General features: G+C 43.3%; 1 protein-coding gene across 1 annotated transcript; it reads right to left on the bottom strand.

Annotated features, from left to right (window-relative positions):
• Positions 1-321: 321 nt before the first annotated feature.
• Positions 322-13,550, bottom strand: CLNS1A (chloride nucleotide-sensitive channel 1A). Its single transcript, XM_063305948.1, has 7 exons — positions 13,400-13,550; positions 11,866-12,002; positions 10,196-10,303; positions 8,480-8,590; positions 5,137-5,310; positions 2,999-3,071; positions 322-908 (listed from the first exon to the last, which is right to left on the bottom strand). Exons 1-6 carry the CDS (start codon positions 13,516-13,518, stop codon positions 3,004-3,006), a joined length of 717 nt encoding a protein of 238 aa, XP_063162018.1. The 5' UTR covers positions 13,519-13,550; the 3' UTR covers positions 322-908; positions 2,999-3,003.
• Between the last annotated feature and the right edge of the window lie 5,365 nt (positions 13,551-18,915).

Here is an 18,915-nt window from a genome sequence, read left to right as displayed (position 1 = left end):
TGTCTCCCAAGGTCATTCCCACATGCCATTACACCTACGGTAGCCCCAGTTTAAGAAGAAGTTCCATTCCCAAGGTCTGTCCTCAAGTTGGATTTGTACGTAAGCCAGAACAGTTACAGTATTTAGCATCAGTTAGAAACATCTGAAACAGATTTAGAAAGTAGTATTGTGTATTTAACTCAAACCATTGTGTATCTAACTTGAATTTTGCATCCAGTAGGCTCTGTTCTTAAGTAGGGGTGTAATCACATATCAACATAATCACCAGTAGTGTGAGCAGGAACGTGAAAAATAAGTTCCCAGCAATAAGCAGTTCAGCTGTAAGATATAAAAATTATATTTATTGAACCATTTCATTTTTAACTATAGCAGAGATACAAGATTATTTATCTGTAGCGCAGAACCATCTGCTGAATGCCAAAACGGGCCCTTAGAAGCATAATACAAGATTCTCTGAGAGACTGACTCAATTCTGTGCACGATTTTCACAATTTCCTTGACCTCTGTCAAGCTCTAGTCACTTTAGATAAAGCACAATAATTCTTCTGTGAAATTGGCTGTGGTCAGACAGACACAAAACATGGGAAAGGTCCTGGAACAATCTAGAATTCTGTTCTACATTACAACTCTATTCCTTACCCTCTAGTAAAGGCTTTCCAACAGTAAGCCATGATTAATTCTACCAGAGCCAAGGAATTATAATTTCGTGTGTGTGTGTGGATGTGTGTGTGTGTATACACACACACACAGACATACACACAGACACAAACACATGAGTCAGATCATTTTTTATAAGCAGAGCTACAAAACCATTTACACTCTTCGTGTTTCAGTCTTATAGAGGAATGGTAATGATCGTTGTCACGCTGTCAATCTTGGGAAGCCTGCTTTGGAAACGCCAAGAGAATCTGAAAGACACAAGATGCTGGGTGAAAGAGAGAGAGAGAGAGAAAATGAAAGCAAGGAGAGAGAGTGAAAGAATGAAAGAAAAAAAAATGCAGCACAGTAACATGATGAACCAATCCAGCACCAACAACATCCCGACGCTCTTTCACATCAGCTTTCTTTTCAAGTAGGCTTTGAAAAACTCACGTTCAGTGTAAAGAAAAACCTTAGAAACTAAGCTATGTTACACAACTCTGTTTCTTCCCCCCGTGGTTTGGCTTTGAAGCACTTGGCGAAGTGCAGCTATGAGCCAAAAGCGGTAACAGGAGAAAGATGGAAAGGAGAAGAAACAAGATCAGGTATTTAGAAGGGGACATGCTGTCCTTCCTCCCCCCAACCCCACATGGTGTATTTTTTTAAAATTAAACATCTAAAAAAACAACATAAACTATGAAGGACCTGCCAGTGAAGGATCTATCTTAAACTGTATGTAAGCTACCACCAAAAGTTATTTCTATATTAAATTTTCTTGACCACCTACTGCATTCCTACTCTGTCCCTGTTTAGCACTCTGTGGGCTTTTCCAAGGGAGCTGAGTATCTCTTTCAAAGAGGTTTCATATCCCTCCCATTCCTAAACAAGCCCATTGGCACATTTTGCTTTCAGAGGCTAGGATAGCATGTGTGAAGCAGTGTAAAGGAAAAAGAATCTGCCCCCTCCCACTCAGGCCCCCGCCCCCTACAGAAAGACTGTCCTGAACTTTTTTCCTTAGGGAAAATCAGGGATCAATTTGTAGCCCCAGCAAAGATGCAAAACAAATCCAAGAACAGGAAGCTAAGATGGAGTAGACATATCCAAGCCACAGCTGGCACCACTGGGATATAAAATGGTATATTACCTGTTTTACAAGAATCCACCATTCTCCAACCTCTATACCAGTGTTTCCCAAGCTTGGCAACTTTAAGATGTGTGGACTTCAACTCCCAGAATTCCCCAGCTAGAATTCTGGGAGTTGAAGTTCACACATCTAAAAGTTGCCAGGCTTGAGAAACACTGCTCTATATTGGATTTTTTTGCTGAAAGGAGAAAGAAATGAAACGATGATTTATGGATTTGAAGATTAAAAAAGACGTGGATTACATGAGGGGCTGAAGGGACTTCTAAGTGGGAGAAGGGACAATAAGATTGTAATAATGTTGGAAAGAAGGTCAGAAGTCATTCATATATTAACTTTAGTTTTTTTTCCTCTTTTTTTGTTTCTTGCAGTTATTTCTTTCTCTCATTTTTTTTCTATTTGTCTTTTACTCTATGAAAAAAAATCTTAATAAATATACAGTATTTAAAAAAAAGATAATATGCTCCATATTATCATCCCAAGAATGCTGCAAATAGGTTAGCAAAGCAAAATAGGATCTGGCTCAAAGCACCCACTGATTTTCTTAGTTTAGTTTTTATCGCTTTTTTAAAACTCTGCACTGCAAGCTACTTTGATGTTATGCAGGATATGGCAGTGTAAGCACTTCATGCATAAAAACATGGATATTACCCAAGATATCATGGAGTAAACATTTTATACACATTGTCTAACTTCTAAAATCTGACTGAAACACTCTATCCTAGATGCTCTATTAAGAAACGGAGGCCAAAGGTGGTCATAATTCAGGGAATGTAAATGTTCAATAGAGAGCCAGTTTGGTGTAGCGGCTAAGGCACCAGGCTAGAAACCGGGAGACCGTGAGTTCTAGTCCCACCTTGGGCACAAAGCCAGCTGGGTGACCTTGGGCCAGTCACTTTCTCTCAGCCCAGGAAGCAGACAATGGCAAACCAGTTCTGAAAAACCTTGGCAAGAAAACTGCAGGGACTTGTCCAGGCCGTCTCCAAGAATCAGACATGACTGAATGGGTTTAAAAAAATGTTCAGTAATTCTTATTAAAAAGTTTGGTATGCTTTGAAAAGCTGAGGCTTGGCCAAAGGAGGAATCAAAAAGCAGGAGGAGGATCTTAACAAACTGCACAATTCTCCAAGCGAAAGCAAGCAAATGAACTCGGAGGCTCGATGGGATTAAACCAAAGGGAGAGAAAGTTGGGCGTGTCAACCTGGCCATGTCTCCTACCTTCCTTAATGATCAACATCCGCATCTTCGAACTGTCCCGTGACTGCTGGTGCCGCATCCACTTCCATTCCATCTGAAAGCAGAAACAGCAACAGGCTGGAGAGTCTACACCAGTGTTTCTCAACCATGGCAGTTTGAAGATGGGTGGACTTCAACTTGAAGTCCACCCAGCTTAAAGTCACGAAGGTTGAGAAGCACTGCACTAGCCTTTTTTAAAAGGCTGAGAGAAACAGCACAGTCTCCTTCTCTGGCGAAGTTTTATGGGTTAAGGACTGGTTGTTTCTATTTGGTCATATCCTGTCTTACCATAACTCTGGGGGACTGAAAGACTTGGTGAAGAGGTACAGTGTTACTTGTAACAATTTATTTCTGGGAATCTATGTTTATTATTATTATTATTATTATTCTCCACCATTTTTTAAAAATTGGGTAAACTCAAGGGGGCAAACATACCTCTTGCCTCCTATTCTCCCTACAACAACCCTGTGAGGTGGGTTGGGCTGAGAGAGGGACTGGCCCAAGGGCACCCAGCCAGCTCTCAAGCCTAAGGTGGGACTAGAACTCTCCTACTACGCCTGATTGGCTCTTGGGCTGAGAGAGAGGGACTGGCCCAAGGGCACCCAGCCGGCTTTCAGGCCTAAGGCGGGACTAGAACTCTCCTACCACGCCTGATTGGCTCTTGGTCTGAGAGAGAGGGACTGGCCCAAGGGCACCCAGCCGGCTTTCATGTCTCCGGTGGGACTAGAACTCAGTCTCCGGGTTTCTAGGCCAGTACCGTCTCTACACCAAACTGGCTCTCTTTACTATTTAAATACTATTTAATAATATTTAATAGTAAATGAGAGCCAGTTTGGTCTAGTGGTTAAGACAACGGGCTAGAAACCAGGAGACCGTGAGTTCTAGTCCCACCTTAGGCATGAAAGCCTGCTGGGTGACTTTGGGCCAGTCCCTCTCTCTCAGCCCTAGGAAGGAGGCAATGGCAAACCACTTCTGAAAAACCTTGCCAAGAAAACTTCAGGGATTAGTCCAGGCAGTCTCCAAGGATTGGACATGACTGAACAGCAAAAAAAAAAAAAAAAGGCGTAAATACTATTTATCCTTACTAGTAAAAGTCAGTAAGTGTAAAATAAAATAATGTCAACTTGGAGATTCTAGATCAGTTGTCTCATGATATTGTCACACAAATAATGCATGCTGATACCAATGATGTAATCTATGCTGTTTTTGTAATGATGTCATTGTGCACATTGCATCACTTGAGTCACAGCATTGTCGTGTCAATGACAGAAATCCCACTGGAATTTGATCAACTGTGAGCAAAGCCCGAGAGCTGGTTTGGTGTAGAGGTTAAGGCACCAGGCTAGAAACCGGGAGACTGTGAGTTCTAGTCCTGTCTTCAGCACAAAGCCAGCTGGGTGACCTTGGGCCAGTCCCTCTCTCTCAGCCCTAGGAAGGAAGCAATGGCAAACCACTTCTGAAAACCTTGCCAAGAAAACTGCAGGGGCTTGTCCAGGCAGTCTCCGAGAATCAGACACGATTGAGTGGATTAAAAAAAGAAAGCAAAGCCCACTGCATCAAGGTCAATCGAGAGGTCACTGCACTTGCAATCCAACAGGTGAGAACTACTAGCATGTATGACACCATCCAACTATTCTATGCAAAACCAAGTCGTGTGTTCCCAGCACCCGCCTTTTGTCCCTCGGAGCCGGCTGATCCAAATGTTCTGAGTGTGCTGGCCCTGAAACATCTGGAACAGCACAAAGCGCTTCCTGATCTGGAACTCGCAGAAGGCAATAACTGGCCCCAGATCTGTCTGTTTTGGAAATGAAACAGAACATTCCAAGAACAGAATATTTTGCGCATCCCTGTAACTAACTGGCTGAATCTTCCAAAAGATGTGGTTCTATTTATTTATTTAATAGTCAGATTTCAAGGCCACAATATGGCACACAAGTGACTCCACAATATTCTGGGTGGCTTAGATTTTAAAAAAAATAGAAAACATGGAAAAAAACAGACAGCCAACTTGGAGAACAGGACACCAACCGTAGATCGTTCTGTCTTCTTAAAATCTGACTGGAGACTGCCCTTTAAAAATTCCAACCTTTGTCCCGAAACCCCGCAAGATGAATTTGTACCTTCAAAATCCCGGAGAGAATCCTCCGTTCGTACCCCAGCCATGTGGTACTGAGAGCTGATGGACTGGGCCAGCATGCCCTCCAATCTCTCCAAGGTAGCCTGACCCTCAGCCGTTAAATGCGACAAGCCTTCTTCATACGTGTAAAAGGACGGGATATCACCTTGACCGATTTCTGCGCCAAGGACAAAATCCAAAATGCATTTTAGCCTTAAAGTTAAAACAATAACCGTGTCTGGGCAAAACCACTGAACACAGGCAGTTGCTTGATTTCCTTCCAAGTGATAAGCTGATATGCTGTACTGCAGACTGGAAACAGGCCACTGTAACACATACGAGCGACTGTTAGAACTTAACTTGGGAGGGAGATGGGCGGAGATAAAGTCTGATAAATAAATAAAATAAAATAAATTTAAAAACTTGTTTTCCTTGAAACCAAGGCTCTTTCTAGTTTTAGACTGAGGGATGCAGTCTTGTTCCAGCTGCTTAATGTGCTGGTTTTCACTACAGTCCGAATGCTCGTGTGAAGCAAAATAGACCATCCGCTAAACAAAACAATGGATAAGTAAGTACACTGCTGATTTTTCTAGCAGATCAAACGCAAGACTGGAACACAAATGCAATTTAAGAAAGCTGCAAGTAAGTTTGGTATCACACCGCACAGACGGTCAAAAATGCACAAACGAACCCCGAATCCTAGCTAGCTGAGCGAAGTCAAGTATTTTGTTTGATACGAGGTCCCAGGATCATGAGATCACAGCTGGGCCTACATTTCCCAAATCACTCCTACAATTTGTGGTATGATATGAAACATGTATCGTATTCTTTATATCATTTATTCTGTACATAAATATCCTCATTCTTTATTCTATTCTGTACATATCTCCTAGTCTAGGCTCCCCAAATCCTACTGTGTGCTCTATATCGATATACGACTAAAACTCTCGTGTCTGTTTAATAATTTGTAGCCGTCAGCTGGGCGAAATGGTGCATCATATGGCAACGATTTTTGAACCGAGGTACCTCAAATGGGCTAACTTACAGAATGTGTCCAAAATCCAGGACCCGTGACTCCTGTGGAATAGAAACTTGGCAAATTTTATAAAATGTTTTATGACATAAAAATTATCGTAAAACATTTTATGACCTCATACAAAATGTCATAAAACATTTCCTGTGGTCAGCTCCTGATGTTTGACCGGGCTGTACAGTTCAACCTGGGCTACTTTCAAGGCAGAGACATCTCTGAAGGTCTCCCTGAATTTTTAAGAACTTTTCCAGTACATTGGAAGCTCTGCCATTGTTGAAGGCATTGAAGAATCTGGTAAAGAATATCTCTGAAACAATGACCCAACCGGTCATGGGTTGTCTAGTACCCTTCTATTACCAGCTGGCCAGAAAAAGGGATATAATAATTACAGAAGAATACAGACAAAACCATCACTTGGCACCATTTACAGCTGCTAAATAGAAACAAACTAAAGGAAACATCTATTTATCGTGATTGCCTGGGCAGCACTATTAAATAATTTCTCAATTTCCTTGAGAAATGAACTGGCTCATCAAAACAAGAGGGAAAGGCACGAGACTAGAACGAAGTGTGAAAACTTTTTGTGACAACTAGCACAGATACCATGACTTGCCTATAGTAAAAAAGATAGAACACTGAATTTAAAAGCAAGATTTTTCCAAAAAAGATTCTTTGGACTCTTGAACCTTTCACTAATGTTTCATTCGTTTCCCAAAAAGACTCTTTGGACTCTTGAAGCTTTCATTTCCCCACGCTGGCTGGGGAATTCTGGGAGTTGAAGTTCACGCATCTTAAAGTTCCCAAGGTTGAGAAACCCTGGTCTATGGTCTGACTTTGCATACAAGATCCTATGTATTTTGTACGAGGTACAAACATCAGTTCAGTCCTTTGCATCTATGTCAGGGAAGGGTAAAAGGGAAAGAGATTCACAGTTCATACATTGTTCTAAAAGCTGGGATATTAGAAGAGAGTTAAATTCATTTCTGTACAGCAAGCAAGGACTGTGCACAGCCAGTTACCATTTTTCTATCAACACCAGTGACCAGCACCCAAAACGCTATGCCTAGAAGCCATCTCAGATGTGGGTTACTCATATGGAGGCCCCTTAAGACAATACAACATTCTGATTGATAAAAATACACCATCTCATTATTTTACTTCCTAGCCTTTCCAGAAAGACAGGGCAATTATGAATTTGTTAGCCTATAATTTGTCTGTTTGTTCGTTTATCAAATTTGTCACCGCCCATCTCCTCCCACCAGAGGGACTCAGGGCAGTTTACAATATAAAACAATATATAATAAAATTCCAATATTACACTATAAAACCATTTCACAAAACTGCCAAATAAAATCCAGGTGGCTGTGGTCTCATTCAGTCATTCCGTAGGAGGGGCACTTCAAGGCACTAGCCAACCCCAAGAATGACTATTCTCCTCCCTGCCCCAAGCCCGGTGGCAGAGCCAGGTCTTCAATTCCCTCCAGAAGTCCAGGAGGGAGGGGGCTAACCTCACCTCTGGGGGGAGGATGTTCCGGAGGGCGGGCGCCACTGCAGAGAAGGCCCACCTCCTGGACCCCGCCAGATGGAATTCTCTTATCGATGGGATCCGTAGCATAATCCTTTTATACACCAACTTTTGCTACTGTGAGTATTCACAAGTCTTAAGCAGACAAGACCTTATATCTAGCTCAAAGTTTGAAATATTCATGCCACCCAGCCTAGGTGTGAACATGGGTTGTTCGTCTCCAACAGTGGCTACAGAAAGTCCATAGGTGGTTTCTGACCCAACAGCCATTCGCTTCCAGTTCTGGGGATCCATCTAGAACTCTAGAATCTTATCAGCCAGTGGATCTAAAGCGGCACTTTTCAAACTTGGCAACTTCAAGCTTTGTGGATTTCAGCTCCCAAAATTCCCCAGCCAGCAAGTTGCCAAGTTTGAAAAACACTGATCTAAAGAGAGCTGAAATGAAAGCATGATTATCTGAAAGCTCTAAGCTTGAAATATACAGAATTGTTGAAACAAAAATGCTACTTTCCAAGAACTACCTCAATAAGGTGCAACTAACACTGTAAAATGTTTAATGAGCTTTTGATGCTTAATGAATGATGCTGTGGTTGTATCAATCATGATAAGACATAGAAAGGAAACTAAGACGTATGTGTAACAAACAGCTACTAGTCCAAAATGATTAGTCAATTGACCTTTTTCTTTTGGCCTCTTGGAACAGATACAGAACTGCCAGTTAAGGCGGCCTAATGTGGATCAAGGTCAATGGAAAATTATGGCGGATCGTGCAAATCCAGCCCCACTCACCGTGAGCCTCCACGTCGTATTCCTCACCATCGTAATTGTTGTCTGAGTCTTCATCTTCTGGGTCGGGATGCAGGGCTTGGCATTCACACATGGCAGAAAACATGGCTTCCACTACGTAAAACACAAGTGCAAAGTTGAGTGAGCAAATAACCGCCCCATGAAGGTGTTTTTTTAAGCAGGGTCAGGTCTGATCCTTTACTGACAGCATCAACCTCTCACTTCCCAGGCTGAGATTCTTTTTGTCTATGGCTCCCTATGCTTTGCCTTGGGAATGCCAAGGTCTAAACACTTTGAACAATAAACAGAACTGCCATTCTGCAGGCTGAAAGAGCTGCCAAAAAGCTGACTGAGTTCTTGTTGTGTCTTGACCTACCAAACTCCTTACTCAGAAAGGAGGGACCTGTTCAGTGCAGAAAAGCTGCACTTTGGCCATGAAGAAGTTACCATGCTTTGAACAGGGAACCTCTTCATGGCCAGAATGCAGCTTTTCCACACTCAATTCACACTGAGTCATGAAATCAGAGTGAGCACACCACCAGTTTCTTGACAATTCGACAACTTTGCCGGCATAAAGACAGCAGCCCCCAGAGTTTGATTCCAAGCAAAGGGGATTTTTATGCCCCCTCTTATAATGGCTGCAGAGAGCCAGTTTGGTGTAGCGGTTAAGGCACCAGGCTAGAAACCAGGAGACCGTGAGTTCTAGTCCTGCCTTGGGCACGAAGCCAGCTGGGTGATCTTGGGCCAGTCACTCTCTCTCAGCCTTGGGGGGGGGGGCAATGGCAAACCACCTCCAAAGAAACCTTGCCAAGAAAACTGCAGGGCCTTGTCCAAGCTGTCTCCAAGAATTGGACATGACTGAACAGATTAAAAAAAAATGGCTGCAGTAAGAAATGAAAGTGGAGTCTATCTTAGGAATAAAGTACAGATGCCCAGAGCACACATGCAGAATCCTCTAAAAGAGAACCCATCACACACAAGGCCAGTTCAATATAACCAGCATGGTGAGCAGAAGTTAGGAGGCACCACTGTGTCTTGCTAAATGTCACAAGAGATTAGTCAATCTGCTATCACAAGGTACCCTTCAAAATCACCGGTCTAATCGACTGAGCTAAGATTCACCCTACGATTCCCTCTTGACCTCAGCCTTCCAAATGAAAAGCTTTTCTTCTTGGTCTCTGATAGTTAGAAGTTCAAGATTTGCCCCGAGCACTGTAAGTTCAAGATTTGCCATGAGCTCCACGAGCTGAGCAATCAGAACCATGACCAATGGCTACCACGGTCCACCTTGGGCCAGGCAACTGATTCGCTTTGAAGAAGAGCAGAGGTGCTTGGGGCAATGGAGGAGTTCCAAGCCATGAATGCCAAGAGAAGGGCAAGCAGAGAGGACAAAGGGAGTGAGGAGTGGAAGACTGTGCATGACCGAGCCAACCAAAACAGCTGGTAAGGGCAACAGGGCCACAGAGTCCCCATAGAACAGGACAGCACCGTCCAGAGAAGGCATCGTTCTACATGACGTACTTGTCCCATGGGCTTAACATCTATGGAGTAAGGGGACATATCAAAAAGTTACAGTGTTTGAGTGCCAGTCAGACAGCATTATTCTGAGAAAAGAAGGCACATACATAGGGGCTTGACTCCTTCCCTAACCTCGCCCAGGATATATCCTCCACGCCGAAACTGGTGTGTTCCTGGTTTCTCATCTTTTTCCCCACTTACACGCTGATTTGTCACTGGGTACAAATCGGAATTCTGAGATGGGCTCAAACTCATCGTCACTCTCCTCCTCTTCTTCCTCCGCTACAGGGGTTTCTTTGGATCCTTCTTCTAAGAAATCAAAAAGGAAGACGCTCATTAAGGAACCCGGCATTTCTGCCTCCCTTTCCCAAAGAACTAGGAGCACCTTGGGTCTTCTGCCATCATTTCCAGCCAACGTAGCCAATGGTCAGAGATAATAGGAACTGAAGTCCAATTTCAGTTAAGTTGTAGCTTACACAATTTTTGTTTGCAGTGTAAGACTCAGGAAATCACTGTATGAGTGCTTTTAAAGATGCTAAGGAAATTGAAATTCAGTGGAAAGATCAAATCCCATGACTTATTATTTGGCACTTAAGAATCACAGCTCTGAATGTTATTGTTATTTTATTTTTTATTAATTTTTTTTATTTTACAGCACTTCAAGGCAATTCCAAGTAGAGCCAGCTCTAGTGACAAGCCAATCATTGTCCTATGACATCCCAGACGTCCACTGCCTACGCAGAGGAAGCCAGGCAGGGAAAAAAGTTTTCCAGCCTTCAATTTTTTCTAATCTCCCTTACGGGGAAAGGGAAATTCAAGAGAATAAAAGACTTCAGAAAAATTGTATTTCCCCAAGTCTCTGCTGTGTCATTGGAAGCTCAGCAGTTTATGAGAATCAAAACCATAAACACCCCCCACATTTCTCAGCAAGTCTTCAACAACAAACTGTTCTCCCGGCCCAAAACGACATTCATTTCACTAGCCTAGGAAGCTTTTGATAGTGCCATTAAGACACAGGCTGACATTCTTTATATGACACCTTCACCTTATTTTCTTCTATATCCTTTTATTCAATATGTATTCTTTTGTTGTGGCTACCCGAAGTAGGTTAAAACATTAAAAGAGCTGAGAAATGTAGATTACAATCTTTCCCCGGCCTTGGAATCAGGACGATCTGAGACCCCAACTGATGAAGATTTCAGTTCTAATTGCCATTTTACTGTTTTAGTATGTTTTAATGAAATTGACTGTTTTTATATTGATTTGATTGTGGTTTTCTCTTCTTGTTTGCCACTCAGAGTCACAGGTTTGGGTGGCCATATAAATACTTTAAACCTAAATTAATAAACCATTAGCTGATGCCTCTTAGAACTGATAAGTGGAAGTGGGCTAAAAATAACATTTATCATGACTACACAGCCAGTGGAATAGAAGGGCATTCCCGTCTTCTCTACTTTTCTTCCTTTTCGGTAGATGTGCATTTGAATGGAAGTGTGTGCATGCGTGTTTGTAGAATATGGCTCTAATAAAGTAGTTAGAAAACAACTGATTGTGCTCCTGGCTTGTGGATCATCACTGTCTATGCTCGCTCATTCATTCGATTTGTGACTCTGGGTGGCTCACAATTAAAAACAGCAGCAATAAAATACAATAAAAATATAAATAAATGCAACAAACATACAACCATATTAAAACCACCACTAAAGGCTCATAATCACAACCAGCAGGTTAATACAACCACATATCCCATTCAGTACAACCACTGAAAAAAACTCATCTCTACTACCAGACCCCGAGGGACAATGACACAGCCACACTTTCAGGCCCTCCCATTATGCATATATGTTCTTATAATGATACCACCTTCTTACCTTCAAACTTTGCATTGACCATGACGTACAAATGTTCCCACGGGTAGGCATTCAAGTCCCTGGAGATGGCATGTAAGCTTATGATGGGATAGTCCAATGAGAACCCAAGGCCTGAATTCGCTATCCATGACAGCCGACTGAAAGATACAAAACAAAACGAAGTGATAACTCAAGTGATGAGAACAGAATTTAATTCAGTAAACATCCCTCTTTCTAAACATGCACGTAGTGGCCCACCCATGTCTTAGGAAAATGAAAAGCATAGGGCCACTGCAGCCTAATAGTTAAGGGCAGCTTCCACTTGGATATAGAGATGAATTCTTCAGAAAAAGTACAACTCTCCAGAAGATAAAAACTCTTTATACAGGATGCTGATATACTAACTTTTGGCAGGAAGCAGATAAAAGCCAACTCCATGTGAATCATATTAGATCTGCATAATGTTGCCTATGGGACCTATATGAAACCACACCAAATCAAGATCACATCCATCTGCACAGAATTAATGAAATTTTACAGTAATGAATCAGATGATTTATCACTACAATGTGGAGGAAAGGTACAAATCTCCAAGGATTCTTGCAGGTTTTACACCACTGTTAAATCATAGTTCACATCTATCTGCACTGAAAGAGCCATAACAATCACATATTTGACTGCTTTTAAGCTGCTATGGAGCAAAACCTGGATCCAAGACACAAATCCTAAAGTATGCAGGAGGCAGGAATATTAGGTGTATTTGCTACATTGAGTTGATACACACACATGAACAGATATACATACAAACTAGGTAGTATAAAAATAATAAAAATGTTATCCACCTGAAACCACCATCAAACCACAGACTGTAACCATCTACACAGAATGAGCCATAACAACAATGGACTTGGCAATTTTTGGCACTGTCATGGCACAACAGCCAGAATCTCAGACACGGATCTTTATGGTTTTACACATTTTTACATGTATGTCATCAGAACACGTACTGCCATCATATATTCTGCACCCCGAAGGCAGAAGATGCGTGGACTTCAGCTCCCAGAATCCCCCAGCCATTATGGGGAATTCTGGGAGTTAAAGTCCATACATCTTAAAGTTGCCAAGTTTGCAAAACACTGGGTGAAATTGTAAGGATCTGTTCCTCAGATCCACGTGTCTGCAGCACGATGGACCTTCAATCTTATTGCAATTACTGTTATTATTTGGAGATGAATGCAATTAGTAATCCAATAGTGGTCGGGGCCCGTAAAAATGGCATCCACAGGGGTCTGTTATTACTCAGATCATTGATACTGCAATTATCCTGTGGCAGGGAATCCCCCTGCCGGCTGGAGATTCTGCGCGCTGCAGGTCCGACATCTGGAGGGCGCCAGGTTGGAGAAATCTGACCACAGATTGGGTCCTCAGGTCCGGCCTCCCGTTCCTCCGAAAGGCCGATCCGGGCTGCTCTGCCTCGGAGTATTCCTCCGCCCCTCCAGTGGCAGGGAGTTCCGCAGGCGTCCTCGGCTAGCCCCGGCAGGCCGGACGCCCTCACCTCTCGGCGATGAACAGGCTGCCGGTGCCCAGGCCCCGTCCCCCGAGCACGGCCTCCGTATCGGGCTGCCGCAGCCGGATCCCCTCACTCGGCTCCGGGATGCGCTTCAAGAAGCTCATAGCGAGCGCAGGCCTTCCTTGCGGAGCTGGGAACTGCCCAGACAGGAAGTACAACCCGCCCGGCTGACCCGGGAAGCTTCGCCGTTTCCTTTCGCCGTCACCATAGAGAGGAGAGCGCCCCGCGTGCCCAATGCCGTCACCATAGAGATGAGAGGACGACGCTCTCCGGCGGCTATTGTGGGGGGGTCACGTGACCTCCCCCGCCTGCCGGGTGGCCGCCGCTGCACTCAATCCGGAAGTTTGCAAATGTTTCACGCCAGAGGTTTAAAGCAGGGTTCCTCAACCTTGGCCACTCTAAGCTGTGCGGACTTCAACTCCCAGAATTCTGGGAGTTGAAGTCCGCACAGCTTAGAGTGGCCAAGGTTGAGGAACCCTGCTTTAAAGGGGGAAAGATTGAAAATTGTGGGGATACTTGCACGGAGGCTTAATTAGGGCTCCCCACGCCTAGTAAAGGTAAAGGTTTCCCAGGACATAAGTCCAGTCGTGTCCGACTCTAGGGGGCGGCGCTCATCTCCGTTTCAAAGCCGAAGAGCCGGCGTTTGTCCCTAGACACTTCCATGGTCGTGTGGCCAGCATGACAGTCACAGAACGCCGTTACCTGCCCGCCGAAGCGGTACCTATTAATCTACTCACATTTGCATGTTTTCAAACTGCTAGGTTGGCAGGAGCTGGGACTAGCAATGGGAGCTCACCCCGTCAGGCGGATTCGAACCGCTGACCTTCTGATCGGCAAGCTCAGCAGCTCAGCAGTTTAACCCGCAGCGCCATAGCACCACCTTAAACGTTGGGGGCAGCCCGCCCCCCCCCCCCCAAATAGGAGACAACTCACCTGCCTTGTTTTAAGGCAGCCAACAGTTGCCAAAATATTCAGATAAAAGTGGTGGGGAGGAAAATCCGATTTTTTCAGTCCTAGCAGGCCTGGGGCTGCCTTCGAGTATGCAAAATGAAGAGGGGACGGAAGACCTGCAACTGCTTTGGGAAAGGGGAAAAGTCACCGGGCTCGGCTGGTTTTGGAAAACGCAGGAAAAGTGGCAGACTGGATTTAAGGCGAAGGCTGTTAAGATTGAGTAAGGCGGATCGGTGTGGCACAGGTGCAGTTTCGCCCTCGCTGCATCTTTCTCCAAGAACGTCCTTCAGGAAGAGGATGCCTTTATAGTTCCTAGTTGTAAGACACTCAGAGTAATTTGGGAGTCAAGCAGCCTATAAATCAAACAAGTAAGGCGAACAGCCGAACCAATTCCAAGGCCAGTACAACCTAAAGGACATTTTAGTCCATTATAAACTGAGTACCCTGACTCCTTAGCTCATGGAAGCAAAAAGTGCCTTTTGCAGCTTGAGTGGTTATGCCATGGGATGGATTATGTGCCATTGCATCAGTGTTGACTTGCAGCAACTGCACTGCTGGACCTCCAGGATGATCTGCCCTCAATCTGGCCTTTTAGGCCTCTCAATGGGCATTCATTGTTGCTGCAGCTGAGTCGATCCACCTTGCTGCTGTCATCCTCTTCCAGTTTCACAAGCATAACCATGAATCATGCACAACACGCTTAAGAAGAAAACATCACTGAAACAGGCATTACATCTCCTTCAAAATACCAATTGAGAATTGTCAGACTTCATGTTTGGTATGAGTACAGGCCTGTAAATTAGTTCCCAGTTAGTCATCCTCATCTCTCTTAAATTTAAAATCTTTCGGCTGCGTTCACGTCACACCCAAAACTTAAGTCAGCAGCACATCTTTTAATCCTATTGCTTCCTCTTCCGCTGATTTTAAAAAACTTCAATGTTACTAACTTCCCCACTGCAAATTTTGCACTATCTGCAAATTCGATTAAGATGCAGTCTTTTACAATAAGATGTCAAAGCAGACAAAAGGATGCCCTCATGTCTTCTCCGATATGTACTCGGTGCATCAGCTTATTTAAATGTTTTTTTTTATTATGACAATTTACATGTCATATTTATATGAAAGAAATGACAGTAGATATTATAAACAAAAACATTATGAAAGAAAAAAAGTTACACAATTAGGCCTCCGAGCTATAAAAAAAGGCTGCAGGCCCAGCTTATACACTGAGAGTTTGGACCAGACCATAGTGAGACAACATTGAACATTTCATTAACAAAAATATTGGCACCAGCCGTAACATTTTTTTTAAACTTCATTTACAAGGAATACAGTATTTAAACAGTCATGTACTGCAAAGCTAAAAACACCAGCTGTTAGTCAACTGCAGTTAACCACTTCGAGGGAAGTAGGACGTTCCAGGTTGAGTTAAAAAGTTCCATGCAAGTGAATTGACTGGTATGGGGAGAAAACAGAAAAAATGGTAATAAAGCAAGCCCAAAGTTATGTACAAGTATGAAGATTATGTCCAGTTCTCTCCCCATAATCATCTATTTCTCTCTCCAAACGTCCACTTCAAAAGCAACATTTCAAAAACGAGGCATCTGCATGAAAGAATCGCATGGGAAAAGTTTATGCCCCTCCCGAGATGCCACCACACCTGTAGATGGAAAACTGCACATCAGCGTCCTAATCAGCCTCAACCAACCTCGGAACAAGGCATCAAACCCTGGGATGAGCATGTGTTTACAGTTTCTTGTCCGACACAAAGCTGTAAGCGTACCCCCCGTTCACAAAACCCAAAATCTATTACCCTTCAAAAAGTAACCAATTTATAATTTTATTTAAAGAAAAGCAGGTCACACGTTGCAAAAGTTTTTAATGGGGCTTAGCATATAGTCTTAAGAGATTTGAGTGTGTTACTGCTTTTAGAGAGGATAATGAATCAACTTGGAATAAGACAGAAGGTTCAAAAACTAGCAAGGCGCTATTATTATTATTATTATTCAGGCTCAGATGTGCAACCAATGTGTTTCTCTGCCTCCCTTCTGTGTTGCTGCCACTGCTCAGTGATGGGTGCACTGGTGAGTCCTGCACAGACAGGGCTGGACTTGATGATCTCTTAGGTCCCTTCCAACTGTATGATTCTATGATTTGGCCGTCCTGGCAGGGCTTATGGACTGAAATCAAGATTTAAGAACCGTTCCAAAGGAGAGAGGGGGAATCTATGCAAACGGCAAAACTCACATTCTAATTTAGGACAAGGAAATATTCTGCCAAGCTGCTTACTGTGTAGCAAATGGTATAAAAACGCTCCTGCAAATACAGAGCTGTGCATGTAACTGTCACAGAGAGGAGGAAAAGATGTCCGAAACTGAAATCCTTCCTGTAGACAGGAAGCACTTGCCCCATAAAAAAGGGGGGGGGGAGGGATGAGAACAGAGAAAAGCAGGCCCAGATTAAAAACCCCAGTAGTGCAACTGGATATAGGGTAAATACAAGTCATGTTGAGACTGCAACATTTTTTCTCCCTTGCATACCAGCGAAAGAATGATTTCTGAAGCAGAATTACTGGGCCATGTAGAAAACCAATGGTAGGCCAGACCTGTCCTGTTATGGAACCAGCCAACTTTACCCAAAGGTGTGTCCCCTGCCCCAACAAATTGCATGAGTCAGCAGGCCAAAACCACCAGTCTGTACCCCATGCCCCTACACAAATTAAGTTGCAATACACATCAGGGATAGAAATGCATTCGAAAAAAGTCCCGTACATGAGATGCAAGCAAGACCGACTAAATCAAAAAGCCCTTTCAAGACCACCATTTCTTTTTGTTAATACATGACAAATGAACTGCGACTCCTTTCAGACCTGTTAAGTGGAATTCGGGCAACACCTTTTGAAAAATCGACAGGCTGGTCTGGCGGAGCTTATCAAAAATGAACAGTGATACAACAGGGCTACCCCCCCCCCAGTCTTTTCTTGGAGTGCACCCCAATATTCTGTCTGAAAAAAACCACCCAGCATTCACAATCATGTGCACAATTGTAAAAGAATAAAAACATCTATCACACAACTGGATTAGTACTGCCATCAGCAAACTGAAATTCAGAGGTGCGATACGCTGCTTTAAAAAGCTCTCCCGTTGCCGTTGCAGAGGGGAAGGTTAAATGGACAATATACAAGGGCTATCGAGCGCCTATCCCATCCAGACAGGTCCATTCACACAGAGAACAGCAGCCACTACGTAGTAATACACGCTTGATGCCAATTTCAATCAGCCCTAAATCCTGGCGAAAGCTAGATCCAGCTGCGTTATTTTAAACCCTTGTAATACACTCTGCCTTTGTTCCTCTTTTAGGAATCTTGAATTTCTTCTTCTTCTTCCCCTACTATTCCACTGGCTATCTACAGATCACCAAATGTCTTCTTCAATAAAATTAAAATTGGATTGGGGAGAGGGGGAGAAAAATAATAATAAAAACTGACCTGATGGGGCTTAGGAAATCTGGGCGAAAAAGACCAGAACACCTGCTTGCTCTCCGTATAGGATGGCAGAGGCCAACCGAAGAGTGGCTGGCGGCTTTCAACAGCAGAGGAGAAGCAGAGCAGTTTGTTGACGCGTGGACTTTCAGAAAGGGAGAAAAATGTGAAGATGAGGAATTTCTGCACCAGGAAGGGATGTGCCTAGCATGGCTAGCCAGGGAATTCTGGGAGTTGAAGTCCATGCAAAGTGGCTGAGGTTGAGAAACACTGGTCTAGACAAATCACACAAAAAGGTCCAGGTGGATCGGTGTAGGAAATACAGATTTGCTCAGATAGGATAGCTATAAAGAGAGCAAGCAGACAGAAGCCTACTTCAATACGTCAACAAAGCTTGCTTTGCCTAGAATTAGTAACTCAGATAGTAAATGATAAAAAGGTCAGAAGACGCCATCAGTACAGCTCCTTCTACTTAAAAGCATTTGGATTATTGAAAACAATGAAAGACATTTTAGGAGGAGCACCGTTAGTCTATGATAGTGAAAAGTCAGGAGGAGCTTGGTAGCACCTTTTCCAACAAATGTGTTTTATTAAAACACCTTTTAATAAAATTGGTTAGTTGGAAACGGCGCTACCAAGCTCCTCCTGATTTTTTTAACCAAACAATGAAAGCATCCAATTGTTCCAGAGTTTTCATTTTTGCTTTCATTATGCTTTAAAAGCTGTTAATGTGCATGTCGGTTTGCAGAGATCAAATCCCTGATTGGCCCTCCTTAAATCCAGTATCAGTGATAACCAATTTCAAAAATACTCGAAAATACCCATCTTTCTAGTAGCAGTTAACCATCTCAGTCTATTCTGTTTGAGCAGCAATCAAGTCAAGAAGACCCTTTTAAAGCCCACTGCATTCAAGATGACAATTACACCTTTAATTAAGTCATTCCTGCTAAAACCAAAGGGATTTAAATACTCAGGCTGATGAGTGCTCCAAATGTTTGGGTGCCAAAAAATGATAGCAAGGAAAATCAATTCTTAAACTGACCATCTCGAAAACAGAAAAAACTAGCTA

The sequence above is a fragment of the Candoia aspera genome, chromosome 5 (assembly GCF_035149785.1).
Source record: "Candoia aspera isolate rCanAsp1 chromosome 5, rCanAsp1.hap2, whole genome shotgun sequence".
Taxonomy (NCBI): domain Eukaryota; kingdom Metazoa; phylum Chordata; class Lepidosauria; order Squamata; family Boidae; genus Candoia; species Candoia aspera.
The sequence above is the reverse complement of the archived record's forward strand: the minus strand, read 5'-3'. Positions and strand labels throughout refer to the sequence as shown.

Coding starts and splice junctions, on each gene's coding strand:
- CLNS1A (XM_063305948.1), bottom strand. CDS start 13,518: ATGAGCTTCTTGAAGCGCATCCCGGAGCCGAGTGAGGGGATCCGGCTG. Junction 5,311..8,479: donor ATACGACGTGGAGGCTCACG/GTGAGTGGGGCT, acceptor TCCTTGGCGCAG/AAATCGGTCAAGGTGATATC. Junction 3,072..5,136: donor TTCTCTCCGGGATTTTGAAG/GTACAAATTCAT, acceptor TTCTGCTTTCAG/ATGGAATGGAAGTGGATGCG.